The sequence below is a fragment of the Pristiophorus japonicus genome, chromosome 14, assembly GCF_044704955.1.
Source record: "Pristiophorus japonicus isolate sPriJap1 chromosome 14, sPriJap1.hap1, whole genome shotgun sequence".
In the NCBI taxonomy this organism is placed as follows: Eukaryota; Metazoa; Chordata; class Chondrichthyes; family Pristiophoridae; genus Pristiophorus; species Pristiophorus japonicus.
Window position 1 is genome coordinate 98246689 of NC_091990.1, and position 21604 is coordinate 98268292.

General features: G+C 49.0%; 1 protein-coding gene across 5 annotated transcripts in view; it reads left to right on the forward strand.

The window, feature by feature from the left end:
• The window catches only part of mrpl23 (mitochondrial ribosomal protein L23), a 43828-nt gene that overhangs the window by 887 nt on the left and 21337 nt on the right, over nucleotides 1-21604 (forward strand). For 4 of the 5 annotated variants that reach the window (XM_070898570.1, XM_070898567.1, XM_070898568.1 and 1 more), the window contains exons 2-4: nucleotides 10207-10329; nucleotides 11126-11208; nucleotides 17464-17537. In XM_070898570.1, coding sequence (XP_070754671.1) covers nucleotides 10265-10329; nucleotides 11126-11208; nucleotides 17464-17537 — 222 coding nt within the window. In that variant the 5' untranslated portion in view covers nucleotides 10207-10264. Of the gene's footprint in view, nucleotides 1-5441; nucleotides 5461-10206; nucleotides 10330-11125; nucleotides 11209-17463; nucleotides 17538-21604 lie in introns of those variants that run through there. The other variant, XM_070898571.1, reaches the window with a different exon arrangement.

Consider the following 21604-nt stretch of genomic DNA (forward strand, 5'->3'; position numbering starts at 1 on the left):
CCCCCCCACCCACCCTCTCTTTCCCCCCCCCCCACCCACCCTCTCTTTCCCCCCCCCCCCCCACCCACCCTCTCTTCCCCCCCCCCCACCCACCCTCTCTTCCCCCCCCCCCACCCACCCTCTCTTCCCCCCCCCCCCACCCACCCTCTCTTCCCCCCCCCCCCACCCACCCTCTCTTCCCCCCCCCCCACCACCCTCTCTTCCCCCCCCCCCACCCACCCTCTCTTCCCCCCCCCACCCACCCTCTCTTCCCCCCACCCCCCCCCCACCCACCCTCTCTCCCCCCCCCCACCCACCCTCTCTTCCCCCCCCCCACCCACCCTCTCTTCCCCCCCCCCACCCACCCTCTCTTCCCCCCCCCCACCCACCCTCTCTTCCCCCCCCCCCACCCACCCTCTCTTCCCCCCCCCACCCACCCTCTCTTCCCCCCCCCCCACCCACCCTCTCTTCCCCCCCCCCCCCCCACCCACCCTCTCTTCCCCCCCCCCACCCACCCTCTCTTCCCCCCCCCCCACCCACCCTCTCTTCCCCCCCCCCCACCCTCTCTTCCCCCCCCCACCCTCTCTTCCCCCCCCCACCCTCTCTTCCCCCCCCCCACCCTCTCTTCCCCCCCCCCCACCCTCTCTTCCCCCCCCCCCACCCTCTCTTCCCCCCCCCCCCCCACCCTCTCTTCCCCCCCCCCCACCCTCTCTTCCCCCCCCCCCACCCTCTCTTCCCCCCCCCCACCCTCTCTTCCCCCCCCCACCCTCTCTTCCCCCCCCCCACCCTCTCTTCCCCCCCCCCACCCTCTCTTCCCCCCCCCCCCCACCCTCTCTTCCCCCCCCCCCCACCCTCTCTTCCCCCCCCCCCACCCTCTCTTCCCCCCCCCCCACCCTCTCTTCCCCCCCCCCCACCCTCTCTTCCCCCCCCCCACCCTCTCTTCCCCCCCCCCCACCCTCTCTTCCCCCCCCCCCCACCCTCTCTTCCCCCCCCCCCCCACCCTCTCTTCCCCCCCCCCACCCTCTCTTCCCCCCCCCCCACCCTCTCTTCCCCCCCCCCCCCACCCTCTCTTCCCCCCCCCCACCCTCTCTTCCCCCCCCCCACCCTCTCTTCCCCCCCCCCCACCCTCTCTTCCCCCCCCCCCACCCTCTCTTCCCCCCCCCCCCCACCCTCTCTTCCCCCCCCCCCCACCCTCTCTTCCCCCCCCCACCCTCTCTTCCCCCCCCCACCCTCTCTTCCCCCCCCCACCCTCTCTTCCCCCCCCCACCCTCTCTTCCCCCCCCCCACCCTCTCTTCCCCCCCCCCACCCTCTCTTCCCCCCCCCCACCCTCTCTTCCCCCCCCCCACCCTCTCTTCCCCCCCCCCACCCTCTCTTTCCCCCCCCCACCCTCTCTTCCCCCCCCCCACCCTCTCTTCCCCCCCCCCCCCCCACCCTCTCTTCCCCCCCCCCACCCTCTCTTCCCCCCCCCCACCCTCTCTTCCCCCCCCCCACCCTCTCTTCCCCCCCCCCACCCTCTCTTCCCCCCCCCCACCCTCTCTTCCCCCCCCCCCACCCTCTCTTCCCCCACCCCCCACCCTCTCTTCCCCCACCCCCCCTCTCTTCCCCCCCCCCACCCACCCACCCTCTCTTCCCCCCCCCCCCCACCCACCCTCTCTTCCCCCCCCCCCCCACCCACCCACCCACCCTCTCTTCACCCACCCTCTCTACCCCCCCCCCACCCACCCACCCTCTCTTCCCCCCCCCCCCCACCCACCCACCCTCTCTTCCCCCCCCCCCCCCACCCACCCACCCTCTCTTCCCCCACCCACCCTCTCTTCCCCCACCCACCCTCTCTTCCCCCACCCACCCTCTCTTCCCCCACCCACCCTCTCTTCCCCCACCCACCCTCTCTTCCCCCACCCACCCTCTCTTCCCCACCCACCCTCTCTTCCCCCCCTCTTTCCCCCCCCCACCCACCCACCCTCTCTTTCCCCCCCCCCCCACCCACCCACCCTCTCTTCCCCCCCCCCCACCCACCCACCCTCTCTTCCCCCCCCCCCCCACCCACCCACCCTCTCTTCACCCACCCTCTCTACCCCCCCCCCCACCCACCCACCCTCTCTTCCCCCCCCCACCCCTCTCTTCCCCCCCCCCCCCCACCCACCCACCCTCTCTTCCCCCCCCCCCCACCCACCCACCCACCCACTCTTCCCCCCCCACCCACCCACCCACTCTTCCCCCCCCACCCACCCACCCACTCTTCCCCCCCCCCCCACCCACCCACCCACTCACCCTCTCTTTCCCCCCCCCCACCCTCTCTTTCACCCACCCCCCCACCCTCTCTTTCACCCACCCCCCCACCCTCTCTTCCCCCACCCCACCCCCCCCCCCCCCCACCCTCTCTTCCCCCCCCCCCACCCTCTCTTCCCCCCCCCCACCCTCTCTTCCCCCCCCACCCTCTCTTCCCCCCCCCACCCTCTCTTCCCCCCCCCCCACCCTCTCTTTCCCCCCCCCCACCCTCTCTTCCCCCCCCCCCACCCTCTCTTCCCCCCCCCCCCACCCTCTCTTCCCCCCCCCCCCACCCTCTCTTCCCCCCCCCCCACCCTCTCTTCCCCCCCCCCACCCTCTCTTCCCCCCCCCCCACCCTCTCTTCCCCCCCCCCACCCTCTCTTCCCCCCCCCCACCCTCTCTTCCCCCCCCCCACCCTCTCTTCCCCCCCCCCACCCTCTCTTCCCCCCCCCCCACCCTCTCTTCCCCCCCCCCACCCTCTCTTCCCCCCCCCCACCCTCTCTTCCCCCCCCCCACCCTCTCTTCCCCCCCCCCACCCTCTCTTCTCCCCCCCCCACCCTCTCTTCTCCCCCCCCCACCCTCTCTTCCCCCCCCCCACCCTCTCTTCCCCCCCCCACCCTCCCTCTCTCTTCCCCCCCACCCTCCCTCTCTCTTCCCCCCCACCCTCCCTCTCTCTTCCCCCCCACCCTCCCTCTCTCTTCCCCCCCACCCTCCCTCTCTCTTCCCCCCCACCCTCCCTCTCTCTTCCCCCCCACCCTCCCTCTCTCTTCCCCCCCACCCTCCCTCTCTCTTCCCCCCCACCCTCCCTCTCTCTTCCCCCCCACCCTCCCTCTCTCTTCCCCCCCACCCTCCCTCTCTCTTCCCCCCCACCCTCCCTCTCTCTTCCCCCCCACCCTCCCTCTCTCTTCCCCCCCACCCTCCCTCCCTCTCCCCCGGTCGCCCACCTTAAAATCCACCTCTTTAATCAAGCTTCTGTTTCCCCCTGCTGATATCCACTCCTTTAGTTCGGCATCCCTTACTGTTTTATGAAAGGTGTATTGGGCAATTTTTGTTAAATGCGCTACATAAATGCAAGTTGTTGGATGCTGTGGTGGGGCAGAGAGCTAGTGTCGGTCAGCAAGGATGTCGGTGGTGTGTGAGTAGATTTAGTTTGGGTAACGATGCTGGCTTATTAGCTGTTGACAAGATGGAGTTTATGGAGAGTGGAGTTGGAAGGCTTGTGAGAAATCGAGTTGAGAGGTGATGATGAAAGTGTGGATCAGGGTATTGGTCGATGAGGTGAGGGTAAGTTGCCCTGGCGATGGATAGGCTATAGGTCAAGATTAGCAAGGACACTCCATCATCATCACAGGTAGTCCCTCGAAATCGAGGAAGACTTGCTTCCACTCCTAAAGTGAGTTCTTTGGTGGCTGACCAGTCCAACAGGAGAGCCACAGACCCTGGCACAGGTGGGACAGATATTCGTCGGGGGAAGGGGGGCGGGGGGGTCACTGATTTACCACACGCTCCTTCCACTGCCTATGCCTGGCCTCTTCACGCTCGCAGCGTTGAGATTCGAAGATGCACTTTCTCCACCTAGGGCAGTCTTCGGCCAGGGTCTCCCAGGTGTCTGTGGTGATGTCGCACTTCACCAGGGAGTCTTTGAGGGTGCCCTTGTAACATTTCCGCTGCCCACCTTTGGCTCGTTTGCCATGAAGGATCTTCGCATGTAGCAGTTACTTAGGGAGTCTCGTGTCTGGCATGTGAACTAAGTGGCCTGTCCAGCAAAGCTGATAGAGTGTGGTCAGTGCTTCAATGCTGGGGATGTTAGTCTGGGCGAGGACACTGATGTTGGTGCGTCTGGCCTCCCAGGGGATTTGCAGGATCTTGCGGAGACATCGCTGGTGATATATCTCCAGCGATTTGACGTGTCTTCTGTAAGTCGTCCATGTCTCAGATCCATACAGGAGGGCGGGAATTACTGCAGCCCTGTAGACCATGAGCTTGGTGGTAGGTTTGAGGGCCTGGTCTTCGAACACTCTTTTTCCTCAGGCAGCCGAAGGCTGCACTGGCGCACTGGAGGCGATGTTGAATCTCCGCATCAATGTCTGCCTTTGTTGACAAGAGGCTCCCGAGGTATGGGAAGTGGTCCACGTTGTCGAGAGCCGACACTAAGGTTGTGCACAATCCATTTTAGCTTGAGTGAGCAGCCAGGAAGGGGAGGGGCGACAGTGGTGAAGAGCAGGATTTGGTGGGGGATGAAAATAATGAATATCCCGATATTGAATTAGGACTTCTGGCTGATCCAAGACTTGATGTCAGACATGCGGTCCGACAGGGTTGTGTGGGTTGAGGGAAGCGTAGATCAGATTGTCCCTGAAAAGAGAGCCAAGTGTAGTTACAGGACACGTTGATGCCAGTTGGGCTCAGTTCACGTATGCTGCTGGTTGACCACATGCCTGTGGATGGTGTCAGTAAGTGAGGTGTAGTTGGGGAATGGGGGTTCCTTATGTCAGAAGAACCCTGGATGAAATGCTTTTTTGTTTGAAGATTAATTTTTTATCTGTTACAAAGCGTGACACACATACACAGGGCACACTATATACATATGTGGATGGGGGTTTATGCAGTTCTCTAAGTTTATACCTGTCGTGACTGCATGAACTTGCTTTATTGTGGAAGCTGAAGAAAGCAGCGCTGACAGATTCCGAGATTTTGGACCACCTCTGCTCCTAGAGGAGTTGCTATGAATTTGAACCTTTATGCTTTTTGTGAGGCTGAGCTTTTAAAGATTATAATTTTTCTGCATCAACATGACTTATGACACAAAAATATTGCACTGATTATTTGAAGTCTTTCCGGTAATTCAGAACTAGCTGAATTACGATCACCCCGCGTGTGTGCCTCTGAAAATCTTGCCAAATAATTTCAGTGGTTATGGAACTTCTTCAACATCAGCAGATATTTTGTTAATGCAAATTAATTTAGTGCCCTTCGTAACTTTTCTAGTTCTTCTATCTTTCTCTCCCAATGTTCCTCTTTTTTTAGTTGAAAAATGGATGCTGAAGTTAATAATTTAACACTGGGTTGACTTTTTTTTGAGTCCAGATGGTGAGAGGCCATTGCTGTAAGTGGAACATTACCAACGAAAGCTGTCTGTCTGCCAACTATTCCGAATTAAACTGTGCGAACTAAACCCAACTGGTCTCTCCATGTCCTATAACTAGAATTGGGTTTGTGCTCTCTTTTCATGGTATATCTAATCTGCGCTCATCTTGAGTCATAGTAGATGAGTAGTTACCATCCGCACAATTGTCAATAAAGATTAAAAAATTTAAAAGTACGAATATTATGATCTGCAACGCACTGCCTGAAAGGACCGTGGAAACAGATTCAATAGGAATTTTTCAAAGTGAATTGGATATATACTTGAAAAGGAAAATTTTTCAGGGTTATGGGGCAAGAGCGGGGGAGTGGGACTAATTGGATAGCTCTTTCAAAAAGCTGACACAGGCATGATATTGAATGGCCTCCTGCATTGTATGATTCTAAATGCTGCAAGATCTGAAATAAACTAAGTAAATTTTGGAAATGCACAGCAGGATTGCCCAGATCTGGAAAGAGAACAGCTAGGTCATTGCTTCTTTTGTAAGTTTACCTGCGTTCTTGCAAAGGCTCTCTACCTGCAGTGGTAACCCATCTTTTCTCTGAAATTTGACTTGGTCAACAAGTCCATACTTAAAACAAAACAAAGAGCTGCCTATAAACCTTCCATGAGTTAATTCCCAAGAGAATGTTCCTATAGAACTGGACAGATCTGTGCCTCAGACACAAATTTACATTATTCCTTCTATAAGCAGCTTGTCTACTTCTGTCAAGATAGTTGAAGAGGAAGACGTGGTGTAATTATATAAATGATATCCTCTGTAGGATGGTATGCAGGCTGGAGTATGCTCTGCTAGGCTGGAACACAGAGTGAGTTGATAAATGTTAGCAATGTAATTGAATCCGGAGATGTGTTGAGTCTTCGACAACCCATTCAACGTTGTAATAATACAGAAGGAGTATGTGGGACAGTTTTTGTTTTCAGCAGGTGAATGGCGCACTCCTGTAATTGTACTACTTGATTTGAATGGAAGTGCAATGATATTGGGTTTAAACAGTCCTGTTTTAATTGGAACATTTTGATATCAAGCTGCGGCCATCGAGAAAAGGCCACAATAGTGTGCTAAACACCAGACAAATAAAATCACTCCTGTCCCAAGAGAGAGTGAACTTGCATTTATATAGCCCCTTTCATCCCCATAGGATGTCCCAAAGCACTTTACAGTCAATGAAGTATAGTCACTGCTGTACTATAGGAAACAAAGCTACCAGTTTGCGCACAGCAGGGTCACACAAACAGCAATGAGATAGTTTTAGAGAGGTTGACTTGAAGGATAAATGTTCTGCTCTTAAACTACTTCAACATAGAAAATATTTACAAGAATGGTTCCAGGGATGAGGGATTTCAGTTATGTGGATAGAGAAGCTGGGGATGTTCTCCTTCGAGCACAGAAGGTTGAGAGGAGATTTGAAAGAAGTGCTCAAAATCACGAGGGGTGTAGACAGAGTAGATGGAGAGAAATTGTTGCCATTGGCAGAAGGGTCGAGAAGAAGAGGGGACAAGTTTGTGATTGGCAGAAGAACTAAAGGCGACATGAGGAAAAACTTTTTTATGCAGCGAGTGGTTAGGATTTGGGATGCACTGCCTGAAAATGTGGTGGAGGCAGACTCAATCATGGCTTTCAAAAGGGAATTGGATAAATACCTGAAGGAATAAAAAGTGGGGAAAAGGCAGGGGGATTGGGACTAGCTGAAGTGCTCTTGCAGAGAGCCGGCACGGGCTCGACGGGCCGAATGGCAGCCTCCTCTGCTGTAACCATTCTATGATTCTATGAACATTCTGTGCTTTTCCTATAAGTGGTTGTGGGATTGGATAATCTGTATATGTTGTATTGTAAGTTAGATTAAGGATGATACTCCTGACCCAAAATTTGTTTTCAAATGTTTCCTAATTTAAATACCTTCCAGAGATTGACTAACTTAATTCTGCAGCTGCACCCCCGGATAGGATCAGATAAAGCCAGTGTTCTACCAAGATAGTCTGCAGATTCGAATTTAATGTATATTAATTGCAAAATAAAGTAGCTAATAAATGGCTCCTAATATGTAGGAAATATACTAACACAATGCATGGCAGTGAAACAAGTCTGTTGTTACTCGGATTATTTAGTATTGTCGTACCAATACGCTATAGTGTAATCTATCATCATCATAGGCAGCCCTCGAAATCGAGGAAGACTTGCTTCCACTCTAACAGTGAGTTCTCAGGTGGCTGTACAGTCCAATACAGGAATTACAGTCTCTGTCACAGGTAGGGCAGACAGTGGTTGAAGGAAGGGGTGGGTGGAACTGGTTTGCTGCATGTTCCTTCCGCTGTCTGTGCATGATTGCTGCATGCTCTCGGTGACAAGACTCAAGGTGCTCAGCGCCCTCCCGGATGCTCTTTCTCCACTTTGGGCGGTCTTTGGCCAGGGACTCCCAGGTGTCTCTGGGGATGTTGCACTTTATAAAGGAGGCTTTGAGGGTGTCCTTGAAATGTTTCCTCTGCCCACCTGGGGCTCGCCTGCCGTGTAGGAGTTCCGAGTAGAGCGCTTGCTTTGGGAGTCTCATGTTGGACATGTGGACTGTGTGGCCCGCCCAATAGAGCTGGTCGAGCGTAGTCAATGCTTTGATGCTGGGGATGTTGGCCTGAGCGAGAACACTGACGTTGGTGCGTCTATCCTCCCAGGGGCTTTGCAGGATCTTGCGGAGGCAGCGTTGTTGGTATTTCTCCAGCACTTTGACAGTGTAGGGTTTTAGTAAAGCACTAGTTGATTTCCAGTGGCGCTGGACACGGATAGTTGAGACCAATTTAAATTGCCAGGTCGTGTTGGGGGGGGGGGTTGGCAGGGGAATTTGATTTTCATATTTGTAGTAATGTCTAAGATGTGTATATTTCACTTTAACTTGCTGTGCATTTCCTCTCTGGTACCTTGCAATTTAGTGACCTGTCAGCCTAACTGTCTCAGTTAATAGTGTCACCTGTGGCTCAGTTGGTAGTATTCTCGCCTGAGTCTGAAGGTTGTGGAATCCAGTCCCACCCCAGAGACTTGAGCACAGAAATCTAGGCTGACACTCCAGTGCAGTTCTGAGGGGGTGCTGCACTGTCGAGGATGTCGTCTTTCAGATGAGAGGTTAAATCGAGGCCCTGTCTGCCTTTTCAGGTGGATGTCAAATATCTCATGGCACTATTTTGAAGAAGAGCAGGGGAGTTCTCCGAGGTGTCTTGGCTAATATTTATCCCTCAACCAACATCACCAAAAATAGATTATTTGGTCATTATCACATTGCTGTTTGTGGGGCCTTGCTGTGTGCAATTTGGCTGCCACCTTTCCTACATTACAACAGTGACTACACTCCAAAAATACTGAATTGGCTGCAAAGTGCCTTGGTACGTCTTGTGGTCATGAAAGGCACTATATAAATGGAAGTCTTTCATTTCCTGTCTCTTGCTTTTGCTCTCTCCTCACAAACCCATAGCCTGGCCTCTAAGCCAGTTGCACTCCCTTGCATCAAGCTATCTGATGCCCTATTCCTTCTATCACTGCTCCTGCTCACCCTTCAATCTCCTCTTCACCCCCATTTCCCAGCAAATTTATAATGGCAGGGTAGATAAATGATTAAAATTTTAAAATGTTTTAAATATGAGCAGGAGTGTGGTGGGGCACTTGTCTGGCACAGGAGGGATGAGGATGGAGGTGAGGGGCTGGGTCGAGGTCAAGGCTAGGATATTAGCAGCTGAAAAGGAAGGAGCTCGACCAGACCAGGCTGAGACAAAGTGTCAGGTGGTGTTACTCGGATTATTCAGCATTGTGGTACTACTACAATCCACTAGCAGGAAGGTGAAGGCTAGTGGAATGGAGTGAGTGATGGGGCGAGGGGGACCGGCAAAATTGGGAGCCAAAGGGAGCTGAGTAACAAAAAATCGACAACTTACAGGAGCGGACCAGGCTGCTAACTCGGGGTCACTGTAGGCACAATGGCGGATAGCTTGGGCCGTAGTGTGGGACTGGCACCGCGGGGCCCAGTGGTGGAACATTTTATTGGGTCCAAACTTGAATGGGGTCTGAGTGGATCAATAAAATAGAGAAAAGGGGGGGGAGCAAAGTTGTCAAAGAAAAGCAGATGTGGGGCCAGGGAGAAAAGAGAAGAAGGGTAGAAATGCCAGGAGGAGGGAAGAGATTATATACAAAATTAAGCAGGATGTTAAATTTAAAACTTGATTAACTTGCCTGAATTGGGACATGGAAATGGGATAAAACAAAATGGTGGACAGTGTCGGGAGAGTTTTCAGAAATTGAAACTTGCTCCACAGTGCCCCCTGATGATCACAGGCTGAAACTTGCAACTACATCATTACAGCGTACTGCTTACACAGGGCACTTCACTTAAAGAATGAACAAGTGTTAATTACATCCTGGGGCATCCCAAAACGCTTCACAGACAATGAAGTATTTTTGGAATGTAGTCGCTGTTGTATTGTAGAGAAACGTGGCAGCGGATTTGCGCACAGTGAGGCCCCACCATCAGTGATGAGAGAAATGACCAGCTAATCTTAAGTTTGTGGTGTTGGTTGTGTGATAAATGTTGGCCAGGACAGCGGGAGAACTTCCTTGGTGGGGAGGTGGATGGGGCCACGGTTTAACGTCTCATCGGAAAGTTAGATGGGGAATTTCAATGTTAAATATTAATGTAGAAATGTTACAGAAATGTGACAGCAGGAAGAGAGATTTTTGAACAAGGAGTGCACACATGCACAAGTTTTTAAATATAATGTAAACTCAATGGTAACATTGTTCAGTATATATATTTCAATGTCATTTTTTTTCCTACAGCTATCCAATATATCAATATGGAAACGCTCAGCTTAGGGTATTTCGAACCAACTTTTTTATGACCCTAGTGAGGCCTGGAAAGGAGCAGCCGGAGAATACAGTCCAGTTCAGGATTCCCATGGAGTAAGTGCGAGGGGAGAGAACTGAACTCAGTAAAACTAATGAACTCATTAACTCTGAGTGAAATCAAGTGAGCCTGATGCGCTTTGTCCCGGTTTGAAGGCCTCAATATTCTCACTGGTTCCTTGGGCCTTAACTCCTGTACTGAGAGGGTGAACCAGTGCTCGACCTCCACCAGTGCTCCTTTGCGTTGGCTGCAAAGGAATGTGACACTGGCCCAGGTTGGCTGCTATTCTGATTTATTGTGAGGACTCTTGCCGGATCGATGTGTTCTGACTACACCTGAAGTTTTGGGGAAATTCTGAGAGGCCTGTGCAAATGGTATATGTCCTAATCCAAGACCTGATAGTTAAAACGTGCAGGTGTTCAGATGTTCTTTTTAATATTCTCCCATTATTACTCTACAGTACTAGATCTCTGCCACTAGAGGCCCTGAGTGAGCTGTGCAAGTACTGTAGACTTTTCTGTATTTAAAAATAGGAAAATCTAAGCTTCAGTTCATGGGATCTTATACAGGGAGCCACTGTGGAAGATCTTGGATATAAGCTTTTCACCATCATTCAATGACACACCAATGTATTGCTCTTAGTTTGCTGTCAATCAACCTATAGCCTGCCAAACATAGTGCCTAGCTGGCCACTGCTAGTCAAAGCTGTGAAACTCTTAAAATCTGTTTTAAAGTTGCATAATGGTTGGACTGTGACTCCCAGGTGTGCTGAAGCATTTGACTGATTCTTTTTCCACACATTAACATTTTAATATTCTTATATCTCTTGCGTTTCTAACCTGTGTTTTACAGGATGACAAAATTTGATGTGAAAAATTACCTACAGAGCATCTACAGTGTCCCAGTGGCCGCAGTTAGGACCAGAATACAATACTGTAAGTAATTGCTGACGCTGGTTAAAAGCACAGCCCACATACTGTCACAATGAACCTTGCTTTAACATTGGCCGCAAGTCATGCCATTTCTTGATGAGTGCACAACCTTTACCAGATGTCTTGTATCTTTGTTTTCCCCATTTCTCCCCATCTCTCTTAAAGATGCTGATTCCTTGCTGAGGTACAGCTGTGTGTCAGCTGTGGCTCACTTGCCTCTGAGTCAGAAGGTTGTGGGTTCAAGTCCCATTCCAGGGACTTGAGCACAAAAATCTAGGCTGATGTTCCACTACAGTGCTGAGGGAGTGCTGCACTGTCAGAGGTGCCGTCTTTCGATGAGACGTTAAACCGAGGCCCCGTCTGCTCTCTCAGGTGGACGCAAAAGATTCCTGGTACTATTTCGAAGAAGAGCAGGGGAGTTATCTCCGGTGTCCTGGCCAATATTTATCCGTCAACCAACATAACAAAAACAGATTATCTGGTCATTATCACTATGCTGTGCGCAAGTTGGCTGCCGTGTTTCGCACATTGCAACAGTGACTACACTCTAAAAGTACTTCATTGGCTGTAAAGTGCTTTGAGATGTTCGGTGGTCGTGAAAGGTGCTATATAAATGCAAATTAATCTTTCTTACAATTCCATGAGAACGAACCACTTCTAGTACTTGGCCCAGCTGACTATTCTTCATGAGCGAGCCTAGACAGCTCGTGCAGACAGACTGTATTTGGGAGTAAGGGGCGGTAGGGACAGGATATTACAACAAGACCCAATCCACTCTTCATCTGGGGTCCTCAGATGCTTTTTCAGTCGGAGTCACTGGATAGGAATCAAGAGTGAGAACTTTTTGTGTTTTTTACCCCCTTCCTAAGCCAGGGTGCCTGCTTAGGTCAACTAACTCAGCAAGTGTCAGTGATTGAATCTGAGACCTTTCTGCTCTGTATACTTCTACACTGGGCAGTGAATTAACGAAAGGAACTGTTTGTTGAAGGAGTTTTTCCCCTCGTGTCTGTATTGAGAATACTCTGCAGTAGTTTAAATGCTGAGTATAGTAGGATGGTAATTTCTGAATGTCATATGAACAAACGAGGTGTTCAATCTGAACAAATATGCTTGAAGGTATTTGAAAATAATTTTTACACAATTTTGCCTTTAGGATAAGGTTTCTTGTGAAGGTTGCCTCTCAGTGGTTAGTCTGTGTCCGTGTAGAAGTTTGTGCAGGTTTCCAGAACCAGGGGACACAGTCTTAAGGATAAGGGGTAAGCCATTTAGGACTGAGATGAGGAGAAACTTCTTCACTCAGAGAGTTGTTAACCTGTGGAATTCCCTACCGCAGAGAGTTGTTGATGCCAGTTCATTGGATATATTCAAGAGGGAGTTAGATATGGCCCTTGCGGCTAAAAGGATCAAGGGGTATGGAGAGAAAGCAGGAAAGGGGTACTGAGGTGAATGATCAGCCATGATCTTATTGAATGGTGGTGCAAACTCGAAGGGCCGAATGGCCTACTCCTGCGCCTATTTTCTATGTTTCTATGTTTCATGTGTAGAGTAGCACTGTTGAGGACTTCACAGCACAGTTCAGTCTGTATTTTAGTGCCTAATTATGGTGAATGGGCAGACTGAGGGGATGGAGAAATGGTGAAGAGAAACTAGTGTAGTGGAGGTTTCAACATTGGAATAAAAAGTGAGACTGAAGAGGAAGCACCTTGCTTGGACTGCAGAAGACTGGAGGATGTGTTGGGAAGGGTATAAAATAATATTGTAGAGGTTGTGTACTATGATTGGTGAGTAGCTTTTCTTTTCTTTTTTATATCAGTAAGTGAACTGCAACATTGTTATTACCAATTTAAGGGTATCTAAGGTTAAGACATGGCAGGAGAGCTCGGCCATGTGATATGCTCCTCCTGTACCATGTGGGAACTCGGGGACACTTCCGGTGTCCCTGGGCGCTACGTGTGTGGGAAGTGTATCCGCCTCGAGCTCTTGACGGTCCGCGTTGCGGAATTGGAGCTGAGGGTGGATTCACTCTGGAGCATCCACGATGCTGAGAATGACGTGAGTATCACGTGTAGTGAGTTGGTCTTACCGCAGGAGAAGGGTCCACAGCCAGATAGGGAATGGAAGACCAGCAGGAAGAGCAGTGCAAGAAAGATAGTGCAGGGGTCCCCTGTGGTCATCCCCCTGCAAAACAGATACACTGCTTTGAGTACTGTTGGGGAGGATGACTCATCAGGGGAGGGCAGCAGCAGCCAAGTTCATGGCACCGTAGGTGGCTCTGCTGCAAAGGAGGGCAGGAAAAAGAGTGGGAGCGCGATAGTGATAGGGGATTCGATGGTGAGGGGAATAGATAGGCGTTTCTGCGGACGCAACCGAGACTCCAGGATGGTATGTTACCTCCCTGGTGCAAGGGTCAAGGATGTCTCGGAGCGGGTGCAGGACATTCTGAAATGGGAGGGAGAGCAGCCAGTTGTCGTGGTGCACATTGGTACCAACGACATAGGTAAAAAAAGGGATGAGGTCCTACGAAAAGAATTTAAGGAGCTAGGAGCTAAATTAAAAAGTAGGACCTCAAAAGTAGTAATCTCGGGATTGCTACCAGTGCCACGTGCTAGTCAGAGTAGGAATCGCAGGATAGCGCAGATGAATACATGGCTTGAGCAGTGGTGCAGCAGGGAGGGATTCAAATTCTTGGGGCATTGGAACCGGTTCTGGGGGAGGTGGGACCAGTACAAACCGGACGGTCTGCACCTGGGCAGGTCCGGAACCAACGTCCTAGGGGGAGTGTTTGCTAGTGCTGTTGGGGAGGAGTTAAACTAATATTGCAGGGGGATGGGAACCTATACAGGGAGACAGAGGGAGACAAAAATGAGGCAAAAGCAAAAGACAGAAAGGAGATGAGGAAAAGTGGAGGGCAGAGAAACCCAAGGCAAAGAACAAAAAGGGCCACTGTACAGCAAAATTCTAGAAGGACAAAGGGTGTTAAAAAAGCAAGCCTGAAGGCTTTGTGTCTTAATGCAAGGAGTATCCGCAATAAGGTGGATGAATTAACTGTGCAAATAGATGTTAACAAATATGATGTGATTGGGATTACGGAGACGTGGCTCCAGGATGATCAGGGCTGGGAACTCAACATCCAGGGGTATTCAACATTCAGGAAGGATAGAATAAAAGGAAAAGGAGGTGGGGTAGCATTGCTGGTTAAGGAGGAGATTAATGCAATAGTTAGGAAAGACATTAGCTTGGATGATGTGGAATCTATATGGGTAGAGCTGCAGAACACTAAAGGGCAAAAATCGTTAGTGGGAGTTGTGTACAGACCTCCAAACAGTAGTAGTGATGTTGGGGAGGGCATCAAACAGGAAATTAGGAGTGCATGCAATAAAGCTGCAGCAGTTATAATGGGTGACTTTAATATGCACATAGATTGGGCTAGCCAAACTGGAAGCAATACGGTGGAGGAGGATTTCCTGGAATGCATAAGGGATGGTTTTCTAGACCAATATGTCGAGGAACCAACTAGGGGCGAGGCCATCTTAGACTGGGTGTTGTGTAATGAGAGAGGATTAATTAGCAATCTCATTGTGCGAGGCCCCTTGGGGAAGAGTGACCATAATATGGTGGAATTCTGCATTAGGATGGAGAATGAAACAGTTAATTCAGAGACCATGGTCCAGAACTTAAAGAAGGGTAACTTTGAAGGTATGAGGCATGAATTGGCTAAGATAGATTGGCTAATGATACTTAAGGGGTTGACTGTGGATGGGCAATGGCAGACATTTAGAGACCGCATGGATGAATTACAACAATTGTACATTCCTGTCTGGCGTAAAAATAAAAAAGGGAAGGTGGCTCAACCGTGGCTATCTAGGGAAATCAGGGATAGTATTAAAGCCAAGGAAATGGCATACAAATTGGCCAGAAATAGCAGCGAACCTGGGGACTGGGAGAAATTTAGAACTCAGCAGAGGAGGACAAAGGGTTTGATTAGGGCAGGGAAAATGGAGTACGAGAAGAAGCTTGCAGGGAACATTAAGGCGGATTGCAAAAGTTTCTATAGGTAAAGAGAAAAAGGTTAGTAAAGACAAACGTAGGTCCCCTGCAGTCAGAATCAAGGGAAGTCATAACGGGGAACAAAGAAATGGCAGACCAATTGAACAAGTACTTTGGTTCAGTATTCACTAAGGAGGACACAAACAACCTTCCGGATATAAAAGTGGTCAGAGGGTCTATTAAGGAGGAGGAACTGAGGGAAATCTTTATTAGTCGGGAAATTGTGTTGGGGAAATTGATGGGATTGAAGACCGATAAATCCCCAGGGCCTGATGGACTGCATCCGAAAGTACTTATGGAGGTGGCCTTGGAAATAGCGGATGCATTGACAGTCATTTTCCAACATTCCATTGACTCTGGATCAGTTCCTATCGAGTGGAGGGTAGCCAATGTAACCCCACTTTTTAAAAAAGGAGGGAGAGAGAAAGCAGGGAATTATAGACCGATCAGGCTGACCTCAGTAGTGGGTAAAATGATGGAATCAATTATTAAGGATGTCATAGCAGCGCATTTGGAAAATGGTGACATGATAGGTCCAAGTCAGCATGGATTTGTGAAAGGGAGATCATGCTTGACAAATCTTCTGGAATTTTTTGAGGATGTTTCCAATAAAGTGGACAAAGGAGTACCAGTTGATGTGGTATATTTGGACTTTCAGAAGGCTTTCGACAAGGTCCCACACAGGAGATTAATGTGCAAAGTTAAAGCACATGGGATTGGGGGTAGTGTGCTGACGTGGATTGAGAACTGGTTGTCAGACAGGAAGCAAAGAGTAGGAGTAAATGGGTACTTTTCAGAATGGCAGGCAGTGACTAGTGGGGTACCGCAGGGTTCTGTGCTGGGGCCCCAGCTGTTTACATTGTACATTAATGATTTAGACGAGGGGATTAAATGTAGTATCTCCAAATTTGCGGATGACACTAAGTTGGGTGGCAGTGTGAGCTGCGAGGAGGATGCTATGAGGCTACAGAGTGACTTGGATAGGTTAGGTGAGTGGGCAAATGCGTGGCAGATGAAGTATAATGTGGATAAATGTGAGGTTATCCACTTTGGTGGTAAAAACAGAGAGACAGACTATTATCTGAATGGTGACAGATTAGGAAAAGAGAAGGTGCAACGAGACCTGGGTGTGATGGTACATCAGTCATTGAAGGTTGGCATGCAGGTACAGCAGGCGGTTAAGAAAGCAAATGGCATGTTGGCCTTCATAGCGAGGGGATTTGAGTACAGGGGCAGGGAGGTGTTGCTACAGTTGTACAGGGCCTTGGTGAGGCCACACCTGGAGTATTGTGTACAGTTTTGGTCTCCTAACTTGAGGAAGGACATTCTTGCTATTGAGGGAGTGCAGCGAAGATTCACCAGACTGATTCCCGGGATGGTGGGACTGACCCATCAAGAAAGACTGGATCAACTGGGCTTGTATTCACTGGAGTTCAGAAGAGTGAGAGGGGACCTCATAGAAACGTTTAAAATTCTGACGGGTTTGGACAGGTTGGATGCAGGAAGAATGTTCCCAATGTTGGGGAAGTCCAGAACCAGGGGTCACAGTCTGAGGATAAGGGGTAAGCCATTTAGGACCGAGATAAGGAGAAACTTCTTCACCCAGAGAGTGGTGAACCTGTGGAATTCTCTACCACAGGAAGTAGTTGAGGCCAATTCACTAAATATATTCAAAAGGGAGTTAGATGAAGTCCTTACTACTCGGGGGATCAAGGGGTATGGCGTGAAAGCAGGAAGTGGGTACTGAAGTTTCATGTTCAGCCATGAACTCTTTGAATGGCGGTGCAGGCTAGAAGGGCTGAATGGCCTGCTCCTGCACCTATTTTCTATGTTTCTATATGTTTCTATAAGGAAAGGAAGTCCGAGAACTCAAGAAGCCTGTTGCTGAGAGAGAAGGCCTGAGGGATCAAAGGGAGGTAAGACAAATAGATTGTGATGGGCAACTAAGTGTTTGGCATCACTAGGCAAGCTAAGTTTTGAAAGCTGGGAAGTCTGTCTGCAAGAACAGATGGCTGAGCGACACAATGATGAGTTAGTGTGATCAGAAACCTGATGAGAGCAGCATATTTACTGTGGCAGGGACAAAGGAGCAGTTGATCTGATCAACAAGTTGTTAGAAAACATACCGTTTAATAGCAGTAACTTCTCCTGAGTATTGGGACACAACCTCTGATTATACATTGCCAATGGTCTCTCAAAACTCTTTCTTAGGTACTAACAAGAAGAGAAATCATAAGAATCAGAGGGTGAAGCAACCTGATTATAAAGTCGCCTATGTTCAGCTGGTAAGTTCAGGCCAACTTCTTTCCATCTTGTTGGCTACAGCTCTCCAAGTACTGTCCCGAATTGGCTCTTCATCTTTTAACCTATGTTACTATGATCCCCTTGTTTCATTGCCTATATACAGATTCAATTTTCATTCTACATGAAGGGCAGCTTTACATAAGAACATAAGAAATAGGAACAGGAGTAGGCCATATGGCCCCTTGAGCCTGCTCTGCCATTTAATAAGATCATGGCTGATCTGATCATGGACTCGGCTCCACTTCCCCGCCCGCTCCCCATAACCCCTTATCCCTTTATCGTTTAAGAAACTGTCTATTTCTGTCTTAAATTTATTCAATGTCCCAGCTTCCAGAGCTCTCTGAGGCAGCGAATTCCACAGCGATTTACAACCCTCAGAGAGAAGAAATTTCTCCTCATCTCTGTTTTAAATGGGCGGCCCCTTTTTCTAAGATCATGCTATCTAGCTCTAGTCTCCCCCATAATTGGAAAAATCCTCTCTGCATCTACCTTGTCAAGCCCCCTCATAATCTTTTATGTTTCGATAAGATCACACCTCATTCTTTGAATTCCAATGAGTAGAGGCCCAACCTACTCAACCTTTCCTCATAAGTCAACCCCCCTCATCCCCGGAATCAACCTAGTGAACCTTCTCTGAACTGCCTCCAAAGCAAGTATATCCTTTCGTAAATATGGAAATCAAAACTGCACGCAGTATTCCAGGTGTAGCCTCACCAAGACCTTATATAGCTGTAGCAAGACTTCCCTGCTTTTATATTCCATACAATGAAGAAACATTTTGTACATTCCTCCTTTAGAAGCAAATAAGTTTTGTTGTTATTTCCTGGAATTCTTTCCTGTTCATCCCGTTATAAAATACATACAAGTGTTGTGGAGGTATTATTTGCAATGCAAGTGTGGTGAGGTGCACGGAATGTTTACATTTTTAGGATACTTTTGTTTTAAAATGTTTAACAGGATCTGATACAACACCTTGCTTGTCGATGTTTGTGGACTTGGTCCTTCTCAACACTTGTTGGAAATGAGAGTTGAGCGTGGAACACTCCTCTTAGAGTGGAACTGCTTAAATCCATTCCGAATTCGGTTAATGCCAATCACTGCTGCCGTTAAAGAATGAACACTAGCAGATTCCAATCTAGCCTTGATAACGAACATTCTCCTGGCAGTAATCACAATTTAGAATGAACCAAGACACGAGGTTTCATTCAGAAGCCTATACCTTTGAACCCGAGAAAGTCAGGTCCCTTCTCGTGTTCCATAGTCGTGGATGGCTCTGTCAGAACTCCCAGAAAAGCTGACCTTCAGAGTATATTCTAAAGAAAGGCAATGCGATAGAATATCGGCCCATTTTAATTCATTCCGAGATGTTTTCAGAAGATGGTGGATAATTTGTGCATCGCTCCCTGTGCTGGAGATTGGATGCAATAGCTATGGCGAATATTTGTTTTCCCATCGCTAACTCCTGAGGCCAGTTGTTGATCCTTGGTGTCACTGGGAGAAACTGTTTCCGTTGGCAGAAGAGTCGGTAATCAGATGACACATATTTAAAATAATAGTCAAAAGAAGCTGGCGGTGGGGTGGGGGGGGGAGGAGGATGAGAAATGTTTTATGAAGCATGTTGTGATCTGTAATGCATTAAGTGTGGTGGAAGCAGATTCAGTAGTAACTTTTCAAAGGTAATTGAAAAGGGAAAAAATTGCTGGGCTATGAGGAAAGAACAGGGGAGTGGGACTAATTGGATAACTCTTTCAAAGAGTCGGCACAGACAGGATGAGCCGAATGGCCTCCATTTGTGCTGTACGATTCTATGATGACTGACTTCATCGAATCATAGAAAATTACGACACAGACGGAGGCCATTCGGCCCATCGTGTCCGTGTCGGTCACAAAAGAGCTACCCAGCCTAATCCTATCTTCCAGCTCTTGGTCGGTAGCCCTGTATGGCTCTTTAAATGCACATCCAAGTACTTTTAAAATGTGATGAGGGTTTCTGCCTCTACCACCCTTTCAGGCAGTGAGTTCGAGATCCCCACCGCCCTCTGGGTGAAAATTATTTTCCTCTTCTCCCCTCTAAACCTTCCACCCACTACTTTAAATCTATGCCCCTTGGTTATTGACCCCTCTGCTAAGGGAAATAGGTCCTTCCTATCCACTCTAGGCCCCTCATAATTTTATACACCTCAATTAAATCTCCCCTCGGCCTCCTGTATTCCAAAGAAAACAACCCCAGCCTATCCAATCTTTACTTATAGCTAACATTTTTGTAAATCCTCGTAAATCTCCTCTGTACCCTCTTTAGTGCAATTGCATCTTTCCTGTAATGTGGTGACCAGAACTGCATGCAGTACTCTAGCTGTGGCCTAACTAGTGTTTTATACAGTTCTCGCATAACCTCCTTGCTCTTGTATTCTATGCCTCGGCTAATAAAGGAAAGCATTCCGTATGCCTTTTTAACCACCTTATCGACCTGTCCTCCTACCTTTAAGGATCTGTGGACAAGCACTCCAAGGTCCCTCTGTTCCTCCACACCTCTCAATATCCTCCCATTTATTGTGTATTCCCTTGCTTTGTTGCCCCTCCCCAAATGCATTACCTCACACTTCTCCGGAATGAATTCCATTTTCCACTTTTCTGCCCAACTGACCAGTTCATCACTTATTCCAACACAACATGCGATACCCCTAACCTATCTAGTTGAATGTAACACCTAAAGATGCATTTACCCAATGAGTCATCAAATCTGTGGATGACTTTTAAAAATTAATGCAGATTTTAAAAATGGTTATATTTTTTGCATGTCCTGGCAGATCATTGTCCTCTCTATACAAGCACAGCTAAAGAGAGCTAAATGTGGGTGGGGGAGGGTGGTTTGCAAATTCTGTATTTCAAACGAACAGTTGAATAAGAGAGCAAATGTCCAAAGAATGTGGTGAGCAGTGCTGAAAGCTGTTTTGCCGGACACGGAGCAGTGGTAAAAATGTCTGGCAGATGATTCAGATGTAAATGAGTGGCTGGGGGAGGGGAGGGTTAAGGCTACCCTGGAGCAGCTTGTTCTTGGTAAACAGGAAACGTTATTATTTTTATTTCAGCAGCTTTTTAAACCTCATGATGAGCTAGTTGGAGCACCGTGTCATGTCAGTAAGTGTTGTGCTCATTCACTTGTTTACAAGCTGACATATGATGGAGCAGGACAGTTTCAGAGACCGCAAAATGGCAATAAAATGGGAAAGGGAGGGAAAAGACTTTTCAAGCATTAAGTAAGTCTGGTGAGGCCTAAGTTGTCACTGACTGTGTTAGGGTGCAAGGTTGCTCATAACTCCTGACCGCTGACTTTCTGATTGGGTCACCGAGATTGTTTTGAGGGAAGGAAAGTCAAAGGGTACGCTGACCCCAGTGAGCTGGGAATGAGCCACTTTCTGCCCTCTCGGCCGTGGAATAGTGCATTATGTGGTAGGGGAACCTAAGGAACCACATGGTTAGACGTTTAGGCAGTTGGAAAATAAAAGAACTAGCCTTTTTTTGTAGCGCCTCATAATGTCTATCCTAATGTTGCAAAACACTACGCATGCAATAAGCTGATTTGGTGTTCAGGTACTGGTGTTATTTAGGCAAAAAGTATGCATGAGAGTATGCATACAAGAAAAAGAAAGCACTTTTATATAGTTCCTTTCACGCCCTTAGAATATCGCAGAGTGCCTCACAACTAATGAATTATTTTGATGATTAGTCATTGTTGTTATGTATGGACACATGGTAGTCAGTTTGTATTTAGCGAGTTCCCACAGACAGCAGTGAGATAAATGACCAGTTAATCTGTTTTGGCATTGGGTGAGGCATAAATATTGGCCTGGACATGGCCAGTAACTCCCCTACTCTTCAAATAGTTCCATGAATCTTTTATATCACCCTGAAAGGGCAAAATGGGGCCTTGGTTTAATGTCTCGTCTCAAAGATGACATCTCTAACAATGCAGCATATTCCCTCAATACTAGCTTTTGTGCTTAAGCCCTTGGAGTGTGGCTTGATCCATGCGCTGACTCAGGCAAGA